General features: G+C 40.2%; 1 protein-coding gene and 1 long non-coding RNA gene across 2 annotated transcripts in view; one reads left to right on the top strand and one right to left on the bottom strand.

Annotated features, from left to right (window-relative positions):
- gfra4a (GDNF family receptor alpha 4a) overlaps positions 1-2,697 on the top strand; it is a 225,559-nt gene extending 222,862 nt beyond the window's left edge. Inside the window, exon 8 of the mRNA XM_050062149.1 lies at positions 1,495-2,697. Coding sequence (XP_049918106.1) covers positions 1,495-1,641 — 147 coding nt within the window. The 3' untranslated portion in view covers positions 1,642-2,697. The remainder of the gene's footprint in view (positions 1-1,494) is intronic.
- LOC126401089 (uncharacterized) overlaps positions 1-11,604 on the bottom strand; it is a 16,245-nt gene extending 4,641 nt beyond the window's left edge. The window contains exons 1-3 of the long non-coding RNA XR_007571041.1: positions 11,482-11,604; positions 7,086-7,274; positions 1,043-1,411 (exon numbers count right to left, since the gene is read on the bottom strand). This is a non-coding gene — a long non-coding RNA (uncharacterized LOC126401089). The remainder of the gene's footprint in view (positions 1-1,042; positions 1,412-7,085; positions 7,275-11,481) is intronic.
- Positions 11,605-14,506: the final 2,902 nt, after the last annotated feature.

The raw sequence follows: 14,506 nt of genomic DNA, 5'->3' as shown, positions 1-14,506 counted from the left end.
ACATACTATACTATGACTTTTTTTTTTTCATGATTTTGATCGACATGCTATACTATGACTTTTTTTCATGATTTTGGGCGACATGCTATACCATGACTTTTTTTTCCTAATTTTGGACGCCATGCTATACTATGACTTTTTTTTCATGATTTTGGACGACATGCTATACTATGACATTTTTTCACAATTTTGGACGACATGCTATACTAAGACTTTTTTTTTTCATGATTTTCATCGACATGCTATACTATGACATTTTTTCACAATTTTGGACGACATGCCATACTTTGACTCACTTTATGACATTTTGTATGACATACTATACTATGAAACTTTTTCGGGATTTTTGAAGACATACTACACTATAGTGTTGTCACGATGCCAAAATCTTTGTTTCGGTACCAATACCAATATGAATTTCGATACTTTTCGATACTCTTCGGTACTTTTCCTAAGGAAAAGTCCTTTTGGATACAAACCTTTAGAACAATAAATAGTAGGGGTGTAACGGTACCAAAAAAATCATGGTTCGGTCAGTACCTCGGTACGGACGTCACGGTTTGGTAACTCAAATGTCCCACCAAGTTTGTGTTGTCTCGTGTTGTCTCCCTTTGCGAGGCAGACTTTCTCTTATCTTTTTTCACATGTGCCAGCTGCGAATGTTGATACAGGTGTTGTCATACACACCACTTGTGCAATCTGTGCTCCAATAGGAACAAGAAAGTTGTTTTGTGTGCATAATTGAGTAAAATAAATTAACTAAATTAATTAATTGAATCAATTACAAAGTACCAGTATTTTCCAAATGCAGTATAGTACCGTTTGGAATACTCTAGTACCGCGGTACTATTTTAGTACCGGTATACCGTGCAACATGACTATACTATGACTTGTTTAATGACATTTTGGACGACATAATATACTATGACTTTTTTCAGTGATTTTTTACAGCACACTAGTATTACTTTTCTTTCGTGATTTTTGTATAGTATGACTCATTTTATGACATATTTATGACACTGTTTGTGAAACTTCATTTTACCTGACTGGTCCAGGGTGTACCCTGCCTTGTGCTCAGTGTCCGCTAGGATAGACTCAGCGGATTGGCTCAGGAAGTGAACACAGTGCAGTGGAGGTTTGATGGGTTAAAAAGGTTTCAGTGAACAGAAGGAGAGGAGAAAAAGAATCTGAAGATGGAGCTGGTCTGATTGAAGAGTTTATTCTGAATATGTTTGCAGAGAAAATCACCTCTTGCTGTGAAATTGCACCGGCTGATAAGTGGCAATGTCCTCACCATTGCTCGTTTTACTTTTCAGCCATGGTTGTGGGAAATTTTGTCATTATACTCACATAAAACGTCTCCTCTCCTCGGAGGTTTTTTTCCTGCTGAAGATGTTTCCTGGTGTGGGATCTGGAGGCAGAGAAAATACTATGTTTTATTATTGTACCAAAAAACTTGATGACTAATCACAACATGCGTCCATTTCCTTTCAGGTAAATGAGAACGACAGATTGTGGGGCGATGAGGGAGACTCTACCCTTCCCTCTCCGGGCCTGTCGGACCGTGGAGCTGAGCCCGTGCGCCTGTCCCTGCTGCTGGGCCTCGGCTGGCTCCTCCTGCTGCTGCTCTCTGACCAATAAGAGGCCTCGCTCAGCTGGCCTCCACGGACAAAAAGGGGAGGGTTGGTATGAAAGAAAGAGCCATTTCTATGTGTCAAACGACGGTGGGGGAAAGGGTCGACTCCGTCCTGCCCCGCCCCCCTCTCCCTCTCTGTCACAAAAATCACACTTAATCTCTTTTTGTGAATCATGACTCAGAGCAGATGTGTTGTGCCACCCACGCCCGTGAGAAGATCGTTGGAGAGGGTGCCGCCGCCGCACCATGGGGGAGGGAGGGGACCAGGAAGTACACACCTCATTTCTTGCTTCACGCCTGTCCAAATACAAACTGTTACACATGACACACACATGCAAACTTTGTTCATAAGAAAATATCATTGGAGCTTCAGTGGGGTTCAGAAGGTGTACAGTGAAGAGACACTGACGATGCAGTGCAGGAAAAATATAAAAAATATAAAAATTAAAAAACAAAACAAAAAAAAAACACAATTTTTTTTTTTGTTCCTGAACATTCCTCGATGTAAAAGAAAAATATTAATGTTAAGACTTTTGTCTCAGAAGAACTGTGATGAAGTGTTTCACGAGATTTAAGGTGGATGTGTGTTTGTCCACATGCAGCACTCGGCTCATTCTGCTCTGCTCTTTACTTTAATGCCACATTTCTTTTATTTTAAATCTTAATTAATTAACATAATTTTGTTACCCAGAATGTTAGATGGAAGCACATGTGTATATATATAGTTATAATCGAGTCAAATCACAATGAAATTCTTTGACTGTTTGTTGTTGTGTTTTCAGTTGCAGGATGAAGAGTTCATTTCCAAATAAAAACATGTAGAAAATATAAGTTGTGAATTGAAATTTAACACTGAATTAAGATTAAGAAGATTTCCCAAAGTCTGCAGAAGTTTTTTATTTCATCAAACAAGGACCTACATCATTTATTAGCCTTTAACATACTGGACTTTGCTTTGATTTTAAAGCTTTGAATAATTTTGTATGAGTAGATGTCATTTTTGCAGACAGTGGATACCTCACTTTGGAAGGGGACTCTTCATGTGCTCATTCATTCAGCTTTAAGTGTGAGGGTGAGACAAACATTTGGGTTTGTTCCTCTTCAGAAATGTAAAAAAAAAAAAAAAAAAAAAAATTGTGGTTTTGGTGACGCAACAAGAGATGGAAACAAGTTTATATTTTTTAACTATATGTGGAATTTACCGCAGAGAAACTGACACCTATCGACGAGTTTGTGACCAATCATGCTTTGCCGCTGTGGGAGGGGCTGCTGGGAAAACAGACGGTGTGGGGTTTGATGCGTGAACGGATGCATCTGTCTTTGGAGAGACTTTTGAGATGAAGGTGACCCATGTTGGCCCACTACTCGCTGGGACCCTTTGCTCAATGTGAGACGCCAGAGGATTTACAATGTGCTCTGCTTCGTGAAGCCGACGTGTCTATGAGAAGTGTCGGGATGGACAGACGGAGGTTGGTTAGGCGCAAAACGCTCTTAACAAGGAATGTGTCATCTTCAATACTGCCACTGAATCCAGTTCTCTGAGGAAGCACCCGTTTGTGTCACTGCATTATTCAACAACACAGCACACGCTGACTTTAACACCGAGACCGACCACGTGAGCGACAGCAGACCTGATGAAAGTGACACGTTCTTGTTCGAGTTGGACCTAAAAACGCTCACACAGTATAAGCTCATTGTCATAACAGCACAAACCTGTTGGATTCTGTCTGCCAAGTTTTACAGGACGGAGAAAAAACTGTTATTTCTTCCTCACTGACGTCTATATCGTTTTGAAATGAGACCCCAATGGGTTTTAACAGGGTTGTACGGATCTGAAAACACATCAACAGCTCTCTTAAAGGGGCAGTTCACGCAAATCACAGATATCCTCTCCCCTCTGCCCTCAGTGGTGACATACAGAAGTGTGATGCATTCACTTGAGACTTGAAATAAAGACATTATCTCAGTTCAGAAAAACAGGGCAAATGTGTTTTCTCCATCAAAACTTTTAATTCTAACAAGATTATTACCTCAGAATTCTGGGAACAGTTTTCACATCAGTTTATTATCTCGTCAGTTCAAAAAACAATCACTTCAATTCAGAAAAACAAGCATTTACTTGGGCTGCAGTCAGCCAAAGAAAATCTTTGACTGAAATGCTACCTACTCTTTAACCAGTGGATTGGACGATGGGGGAAAAAATTCTGCACGTTACTTCTAGATTAACTAAATCACCACAGAGCACTGAGTGACTTCTCTCTGGTAACGTTCTGTGTCCACCAAGGCATTTTTTCTCATGACGTTACTAATGTTAAATGTCTCTGTGACGCTGCACAGAGAGAGAGAGAAACTTCCTGTTTTTAACCCAGATGCTAACATTAGCCAGTATAATAAATCCACAGTGATAACATCCAACAATTTATGTGACTATTTACCCGTCTCTTAGTTCAGAAGAAAAAGAGCAGAATTTTTTCATGAAAAATCTTTTCCTGATTTCTGAACATTAATTTAGAAAAACAGTGCATTTTTGTTTCTTATATTTTCGAGACAATAATCTTGTTAATTCAAGAAAAACAGCAGATTTTTTTTCCATCAAATTTCTCTAATCATTTTGAGATACTAATTTGGGTAATTAAGAAAAAACAACAGCAGATTTTTTTTTTTTCATTTAAGTTTTTCTCAGAAATCTGAGATAATGATCTTGTTAATTTTGAAATCAGGACTGTTTTCCTTGAGTGAATGCATTTAGCTTCTGAAGTGATGACACATGCAGATCTTTCTGTCTTTATTTGCCCAGGTTTAAGATATGGTTCTCTCAGATTGCTGCTGCCATTCAAATACAATAAAGATCATTAAACTTTTTCTTTGGGAAGTCGTTCCAGTGATGTCACTGTTGATACCAAAGCTTCGAGGCGTCTGTTTCGTATGTACAGCAGTTTACACTGAAGGTACATATTTATTACTGTATTTCTCTGAAGCATCTTCACTCCACACAGGTTCACCCTCAGGATTCCTGTTTTCCTGAAATTCTTTGACTATGAAATTGCTTCTTTTTTTTTTTTGACACTTAAAAAAAATACTGACGCATCATCAGCATATAAAAATGTTGTAACCAATGAATTAGTTAACAGTTTACACATCCAGCTGTCATGGTGCAACATTTGCATTCATCTGGCAACCTAACGAGCAAAAATTAAACACCTCTTTTAGCTCTGTTTTACTCTCCACCAACTCCTGCGGAAAATATTTCTTTGGCAGCTAAATGCTCCACCAGCTCGTCTCTGTGTCGGCGTTTTGGTATTGGTCAGGTAATTTTATCAGACAGGAAACAGCTGAACACTACAGCTGGAAAAGAAAGACATGACTGAGTGTGTTAAGATTGAATTTACTGCTGTTGAACAAAAGCAGTTCGGGATGCACTGATTTATCGGCTGATATTCTCCTTGTTGACTAACACTGGCCTGTCAGCAAATGAGATGACATCACCAACGGCAGTGGCCGATGTTTTTCTGTTGTGTCACACGAGTCTAAACAGCTGGGCTCCAGACGAACAGCTCATTTATTCACCCTTTATGTGCGAAAATAGATAGGTCCATTTTAAAAACCATCACTGTTCTCATACTACTGTGGGTCCTTTATGTTGGTACAGATACAGCCAATAGATGGCACCAGAGGGCGGAGTCAAACACTTCACACAACATATTACCACTTTGTTATGTTCCGCCATTATTTAAAAAGTATATGTCATCTCTGTTTCATTCGTACTCATAGGCTTTCAGAAAACGTGCACAAATAAGGATGAAATGAACGCAATGTAAAACAGAAGGCTCCATCTGTCTCTGTATCTACCGTTGAGCATAAATGAACCCTAACTGCGTCCCATCGTCCTGAAGACAACATAACACGTGTATGGGAAGAACAGTGGCCCTGTCCAAATGAAAGGGCGCAGTAAACTCACTGTCGCCTCGTCAGGAAACGCATCCTATTGTTTCCCTGATGATGCTACACTGTTAACAACAAATCGGCTGGAGCTAAACAGCTAACGGAGGCTACATTGATTCAGAGATCTTAGTAAGTACCGAGATACCTGATGGTAAAATGGCGCAAGTTTATTCTAATCGAGTTACTCGCCTGGCACATACACCAAAAAGTTCCGAGCTTCTGGGTTTACTGCCGCGGTGTGCAGGAGGTGAATATGTGCTCAGCTCACAAACTTTACGCTGTGATGACGTCACAGCGTAAAGTTTGAAAACACTTTTTTCTCAGCATTAAGAAAACTTTTACAAATAAACAACCTCCATAGGTCAAAAATTCACAATAGAAAGAGTCAGAATTGAGCTTGTTTGCAGTTGGACATGTCAACAGTTTTACAGACGTCTCTTTATAATGGAGGTCTAAATGCTGTGTTGGGTTTTTGCTGTGATACAAAAACTGTCTGCGAGGCTGAGCGGCGTTCCTGGGCGCCTGGTTGAGTTACATTTTGATGCATTCAAGCTCTGGTAACGCTGAAATGTGACACTCTCATGATGTGTTCAAATGTAATGTCATAAAAAATGTTTTAATGCAGCTGTTTGATGGAGAAATCTGTTGATATTTTCACAGCAATATAAAATAGACATCAGAGAGGGAATTAGGATATACTATATAATAAAAAGACTGAGATGCTTTTGGAGATGCTTTTCATGCAGAAGAAGGTTATATTAAAGGTTGTTTCATAAATTTGTATGATTGAATTTTTTGCTCATTCAAAGGTAGTGAAACGAATAACTTTAAAAAACCTGAGTTATTTTTTTAATAATCAAGATTTGTTTGTTTCCCTGGAACAAAAGAGGGAATAAAAACCACATGAAGCAAAGTGACCTACAACAAAAACATCGGTATCGACTATCGGTCAATTGTTAAACATCAGGTTCAACCTAAAATTTCACAATCGGTGCATCCCTAAAAGCAACAGTTTGACAAATGCTGAAAAGCTCAATCATAACGTCCCTGATTTGACCCGTGGTTAATTAAAAGATATTTATTAGCGCAGCTTTAAACACATTTTGTAAACTGATTTGTATATGTTTTAAAAAGCTTGTTGACAGCAAACGTAGCCAGGATACAAAATACATACAGTGACTTTTAAGAGCGTTCTGATCGGTTACAGTCGAAGAAAATTCAACTACAAATGATTATCTTTAACGATCTGGCAGCTGTTAATTCTTTGTGCTGAACACTGTCGTCGCTCATCAGGAATAAATTGGCACCAAACAAAATAGTCCCCGCTGTTCACAGGGTGGCAGAATACATTTACAGAGGTGCATATCTTAAAGCCTGGGCACATAAAATCCAAACGCTCTGCATGGCGAGATGTGAGTGATGTTTTTGTGCTTTGGGTGAACTTTAACATGTTTTGGAAAAAAACTGCAGTTGTGTGTTTTTGTGGCGAGCAGAGTGTGAGTGATACCTTTCACAGAGCTCCTGTCTCTTATCATGATGTGACACCAGCCGAGCCCTGTCGCCCCATTTTGATTTGTCCTGTGATTTATCAGTCAGCGGGCGTCGCGTCGTGTCCTCTGGCGCCGTGAGGTGACTGACCAACCTGCTCCCCGTCCGTCTGCACCGGCAGAATCCCAGATGTGACATGTGTCACTTCCTGCAAATACAGACGACACTGTAAGTGGAGGTGAATTCTGCCCGGTCTTCTTGTGCGGAGGGGACGGACTTTTTGAAGTTTTCGGTCTCCTGACAAGATGTGACTCCTGACCCCCATCCAGATTCATCAAAGTTCAGCATCACCTCTGAATTTCACAGGAATACTTGCCCTTTTCCTCCCTGTGGCAGCGCCCCTGGCATCCAGTCAAAAATCCATTTTTCATGGCACACAGGGCGTGACGTGTAGAGATGTTATAGTATAGTGTATATACTGCACAGTGTATACCACATATATGATGTCTATAACATTCATACCTGGGTATTAATAAAGAGGATCTTATCTAAAGTTTTGCTTTTGATATTTCAGACAGGAAATCACTGAGAGGCTGATTCTGACAACTTTACAAAGCACAACTTTGAGCACAAACTTGTGCATCAGAAACTTTAATAAATGAGACCCCTGGTGTAAACAAACCAAATTTGTGTTTCTTCTAACCTCCTGTATACCTCAAGGCTACGGCGCCAGGGCACGTTGTGAGGCAGCTCAGGTAACGCTCACTGCAGCTGCAGAGAAGTGGAGGACTATAAAGTACTGTATGTGAGACACAAATGTATCTGGTACTGTAGTCGGAGTACTTGGTTGTATGACTCCACCCACCAGTCCACCCCATGGTTGTATGACTCCGCCCACCAGTCCACCCTGTAGTTGTATGACTCCACCCACCAGTCCATCCTGTGGTTGTATGACTCCACCCACCAGTCCGCCCTGTGGTTGTATGACTCCACCCACCAGTCCGCCCTGTGGTTGTATGACTCCACCCACCAGTCCAGTGTCTCTGACAGTCTCCATCCATGTCAGTGAAAACATGGATGCTTCACACACAGAAGATCTATACAATCAGCACAGGTTCAAGATTAGAGTCACCAATTCAGTATCTGACCAAATGTCTCCCTCTCTGTTCCTGAGATATGATGTTAAAACATGATGATGTCACAGTCAAGCTGACCTTTGACCTTTGGGATATAAAATGTCATCACTTGACTTGACGTTTTGTCATAATTAGCGTGGGAATTCTTGAGTTATGGTTTGTTTTGTGAGGTCACAGTCACTTTGAACTTTGACCACCAACTTCTAATCAGTTTATACTTCAGTCCAAGTGGATGTTTGTGCCAAACTTGAGGAAACTATATATAACCTAGACAGACACAAGGTCACAGTGACTTTGACCTTTGACAACAAAAAAATCAAATCACTTCATCACAGATTCCAGGTAGACATTTGTCTGCTCTGAAGAGAAAGTGTTCTTGAGATATCACGTTCACACAAATAAAACCAACAAGCTCACAGTGACCTTTGACCACCAATTTTTTTTTTATCAAACTAAGAGAACGTTTGTGCCAAATTTAAGGAAACTCCCTCAAGGCCTTCCTGAGATATCACATTCACAATAATAAGACAGACACAAGGTCACAGTGACTTTGACAGCAAAAAATCAATCCGTTCATTGTTTAGTCCAAGTGAATGCTTGCACCAAATTAAAAAATAAAAAATAAAATTCCCTGAAGTACTTCTTGAGATATAATGTTCACAAGAATGAAACAGACAAGGTCACAGTGACCTTTAAATGCCAAAATCTTATCACTGCATCACTGATTCCAAGAAAATGTTTGTGCCAAATGTGAAGAAATTCCCTCAAGGCATTCTTGAGATATTACATTCACAAGAATGAGACAGACAAAGGTCATAGTGACCTTAACCTTTGACAACAAAAAATTGAATCCCTTGACCATCGACTCCAAGTAGACTGCTGTGCTATATTTAAAGAAATTCCCTAAAGGTGTTCTTGAGATATCACATTCACAAAAATGAGAAGGCCAAGTGACCTTTAACCAGCAAAATCTAATCAGTTTATTCTTGAATAAATATGGAAGTTTGTGTCAAATTTAAACAAACTCCCTCAAGGTGTTCTTAAGATATCGCGTTTACAAGAATGAGACTGATGCAAGAACACAGAAACACTGATTTTTGACCGTCAAAATCTAGTCACAGTAACTTTGACAACAAAAAATCCAATCACTTCACTCGAGTCCAAGTGAACATTTGTGCCAAATTTGTAAAAAATTTCCCCTTAAGTTGTCCTTGAGCTATCACCTTCACAAGAATGAGACAGACAAGGTCACAGTAAACTTTGACCACAAAGTCTAATCACTTCAGCACTGATTCTGAAAGGATGTTTGTGCCACATTTGAAGAAATTCCCTCAAGGCTTTCTTGAGATATCGTATTCATAAGAATGAGATGGATCCAAGGTGACAGTGACCTTGACTTTTGACCACCAAAATCTGATCAGATTATTTTTGAGTTAATGTGAATGTTTGTGCCAAATTTGTACGAAGAAATATCATTTACAGGAATAGGACGGACAGACGGACAACCCAAAAACGTGATGCCTCTGACGAACGACTATAACCAACATGGAGTCATAAGCAGTCCCTGACAGTAATCTGCCGTACTGTAGACTCACTGCGTCATCGTCGTCTCGCCCTCCTGCTTGTTGTGGCTGAACAGAAACTCTCAGGCACTCATCCTCTGACAAAGTGTGACTCCAGCTGCCGCTGTGCCACCTGTGCTTTGCATATGGCGGCTGTAATTGATGCCGGTCTCCATGTTTTGGGTCAATGGCTAAGTGGGACAGACCTCCTGCTGTCCCACATACTGTAGCTGCTGCTGCTGTGGGCTGATTAAAGGCTCAAATCTGACCACCAACAGGAAGCTGGGTTCAGATCTGAAACTTTTAAACATCCAGAACAGGGTTTCTGAACCTCTCCTGATCTCTAACATTTTTAAACTCTTCACTGCAGCAATTAAAGATTCATCAAGTTTCAGCAGCGCAGAGGGAACTCAGCTTCATACATACTGAAGTGAGAGGTTGAATCACACGTCCACACTCTGGGCCTGTGGACTGAGCCCTCCTGGACTTCAGTCATACTGTGACGTGTTCACTGTCATCACGTAAAGTCTGTGAGGGCAGAAACTGCAAGCTGATGATACACAGGCCTAAACTCAGTTTCACTTGTTGCCATGGAAACGTCTGAGCAACAGCTACAGTCATGTACACGGTGATGTCTGCTGTCATATTCTGTCTGCTCATCTGTCCCTGCAGATAGAAATCACATATACAGGCTGCAGAAAATATATTTCTATACAACATACAGACGTCAAACATTTAAATAAAGTGTTTATTTCCTGGTGAGATCAGCAGAGGTCTCAGTCAGTGATTAAAGTCGGATGAACAGACTGAAAACTTTACCTTAAGAGGTTAAACTGATCTTGACAAAGTTTCCTTTGGTGAAATAATTTGCAGTTGGAAAAAATGTAATAAACTGAAACATATTTTTATATCAATACTCAGCATTTCACAACATTTAATATCATATGGTATTGTGGGTCCTCTGGCGATTCCCACCCCTACAATCTGTACTTCAACCAACAATAACCCTTCTGTTTTCATCCCTTTAAGGATCATTCTGACTGATAATAATATTAAGTCTGTAATACCATGAAACCACAATATTTTCTGAGATGGTTTTCGTACCGTGAAAATCTAATACTGTTGCAACCCTACCCTGGACAGGTCACCAGACTACCGCAGGGCTGACACATCAGCACCATTCACACTGCTTGTTCAAGGAACATTGTGCTGTTAAACCACCACACGTGCTGTGTATAAGGTAAAAATCAAGAAATGGAGGGACAGAAATATCTCGCCAAGTAAGATTGTTGCGTTGTAGCAGTTAGCAGCTGTTAATGTCCACAAACAGTGAAAACAAAGAGGTCCAGGAGCTCCTTACCCTCCGAGCAGAGGACGAGATCAGCCGCCATATAACAGGGACAAACACAATTCTATGACTGGGCCTTTATAACAGAAGTAAATGTTTCCTCACTTTAAATGAAATGAAAGTTGCTGTAGAAACTGCTTGCTGAAATTTCTGTTCCATCTGAGCAGCACAGCTCAGCAGTAAACTTAATTGTACCTGTGCAGTGTTCATTAGGGCCTCCTCCACCTTTTACCACATTAAGTTCAAGGTAAAAATATCATTATCCAAACAAACAAGACAATGACTGATGCGGAGCAGCTTGCTGTTGGCCTCGAGACACACAATCTGTTTCACTCTGACTCCACAGCTCTTTGTGTTGTGTTCGCTCACCTTATTATCATCCATGTCTGTGGTTCAGGCTTTTCTCCTTCTTCTCATTCTTTGGAGTGAAGCCAGTGTGGAAGAACAGGCAGCGACATCATCTGTGAGGCTCAGGGAGCCAGCGCTGGCTGCTGAAATGACCACCAGGAAACGACAAAGAGGAAGGGTTTCTGTCAGAATGGTTTTCTTGGCAGGGAAGAAAAAAGGCTCCAAAAGAAACATCCAGCCTCACCAACAAAACAGTGACATGACAATATGAATATATGACACATAACAAGAACAGGTCACACTCCAGCAGTGAGTGAAACAGCACTGAAAATTTCCAATGTTACAAAGGAGGAAGAGGTTGGGAGCTGCACTGCAGTGTGAGAAACTTCATCTAGATATTACAACAGCAAATGTGAAAGCTATTAACTGTACTGACCAATCAAACATCTCAGGCATTATTACCTCCTCCTGCCACACTGGCATTAATTTGAGAGATTACGTCCTGTCTGCACAATTCAATCTATTCTTTAAAAACTAAGAGGAAAACACAGACAAACAGAGCTCATGTTAGCTGATATTAAAGAGAAGGTTTGGTAGTTTCAACCTGGACCCCATTTTGAAATGTTTTTGTATCAACCAAATCAGGTCTGGTTTAGAGGAGAACCACTGTGATCAAGGCTGTGTCTTAAACAGAGGTTGATGCACAGTGGAAGCAAGATGGCGGATTGCATTGATGAACTGAGCCTCTTTTTTTTTTGGTATTGCAGATATTTTTTTATTCCAAAAAGCAAGCACTGACTTCCTAATAATGATGACAGCAAAATACTTTTACGTGCAAGTCTCCATTATCTCTTTCTATCCTGTAGAATATGACACGCCCACTTATCTTCAAGTCAAGGAAAACCTGCTATTTTTTTGGGAACCAACTTTCCAGGTTCTGAACCTATTTATTTTTGGTTGAAACGCTCAGAATGGTTCAAAAATAGGTGCAGGAACCAGAATGGAACCTGATTCATGCTGGTAGAAAAGGGTTAGAAGTGAGTAATGGGAATAACAGTTTTTGAAACTGGTCCAGTGTTGAGCTAAACAGGCTGCAGTGTGACCACTCAGGGCGTGTTCGACAATGTCCGTCCACTAACAGTGTTTGTTTTTGTCACTGACAGGCTCAGACTGTTATTCTACGTGTCTGACAGCATTATGAAAGGATCCCTACAGAGATAGAGCTTTGTGTTAAAGAGTAAGATCCTTTTAGTTTAACCAGAAACAGCCCTGAAATCACCGTCACCAAACCCACCAGACTGCATTTAAATAAACAGTCATTTTATCATCATAAAACATCTTTCCACTGTTCCAACAGTCACCAGCTCTGGTTTGGATTAAATTAACCCTTAATGCACCAGTTAGCTGTGACAACATGCTGCCTCTATACACACTAACATGACTGTTTATTTAAATGGCGTCTGGTGGGTTTGGTGACGGTGATTTCAGGGCTGTTTCTGGTTAAACAAAAATGATCTTACTCTTTAACACAAAGCTCTATCTCTGTAGGGATCCTTTCATCATGTTGTCACACATGTAGAATAACAATCTGAGCCTGTCAGTGACAAAACAAACACTGTTAGTGGACGGACATTGACGCCCCCAGCATTAACACTGCAGCCTGTTTCATCGCCGGAGGATGCACTTGTGCTCAGTACTGGACATTTTCAGGAAACTGTTGTTCCCATAATGTCAACTAGACACAAACATGGGGAAATAAGGTCGGGGTTAATAAACACCACAGTTACCCTTTACATAGGAAAACTAGAGCCTTATATCAGCTCACACTGAGGGTTGTATTACTGAGTATTTGATGGATTTTCTGTGATCATTCAAACACTGACACCATTAAACCAACATGGAGGATAAAATATGAAAATCTAACAGAAGTTTATTCACAGTTCCTTCAAAGCTGGTTCCTCTGTATGTTCCAGGGTCAGCCACCCTGCAGCTCACTTCGTTAATTATCCAGACACCACAATGGGCTAATTTCTCTGAGCAGCATTCTGGAAAAGAAAAATACTAATAACATTTTTACAGGCTGCGGCAGTCTGCAGGGAACTTTTACTTCTGCAACAATAAAGCAGATAATTAGGTTAAGATTTTTAATTAAAGGCCAATATCAAACCAAAAGCAGGGTCAGACTTACCACTGACAGTGGTGTTAAATAAAACACTGTGGTATGAATTTATTAGGACGATGATCTTAGAAATACATTTTTTAAAGGTGATTAAAGTAGTAAATGGGAGGCTTTACTTAGGGACTGTTTGTTATTTATGAGGGAGGAGAGGTGGTGCAAAAGGTGGAGGCATGTCAATGTTTTAAGCACTGGAGATGGGATTATGTTTTTTTGATTTGGTTTAGGGGAGGGGCATACAAAATTAAATGGTTGTATTTTGTATTTATTTTACTGCAGATTTTTAATGAAAACATGCCCTTAGAAATCACCAAAATGACACCATTAATCAGCCAGAAACTGGAACAACATTGGATTTACAAATTTCCAACAGTCCTTTGGCACATAATGTGAAACAAAACGCTTCAGTCAGTCTTTTAACTTTCAAACATCAAAGGGTAAATTTAAAAATCTGATAATTAATTTATGGTGGAGGGAGGGTCATGGATTTTCCTCCAGTCTCTCAGGGAGGATCAGAAATTAAACAACCTTTGTTGGAAGACAACTCAAAATGGTAAAGAACGTGGAGTCTGTATTAACCTTTTACTGCTCACAATATAGTTTCAATCTCGCCTTCAAATCCACAGTGAGTATGCTACATGCATTAGCTCGCTAGCTAACCACTGTGCCCTTTGCAAACAGGCTACATGTAAGCTAATGTTAGCTATTAGAATATCTGCTATAAGCCTTAAAGCCAAGTGTACGTTAGTTAGCAATCTTCAGCTGAAACATACAGTTAGCTCATAGGCTAATAGCAAACATTCTAGCAGCTGACGTTAGCTTACAAGTAGCTCCTACAGTGCACAGTCAGCTAGCTATAGCATACAGCAA

The sequence above is a fragment of the Epinephelus moara genome, chromosome 14 (genome assembly GCF_006386435.1).
Source record: "Epinephelus moara isolate mb chromosome 14, YSFRI_EMoa_1.0, whole genome shotgun sequence".
NCBI lineage: Eukaryota > Metazoa > Chordata > Actinopteri > Perciformes > Serranidae > Epinephelus > Epinephelus moara.
This window is presented reverse-complemented; position numbering and strand designations above follow the sequence as displayed.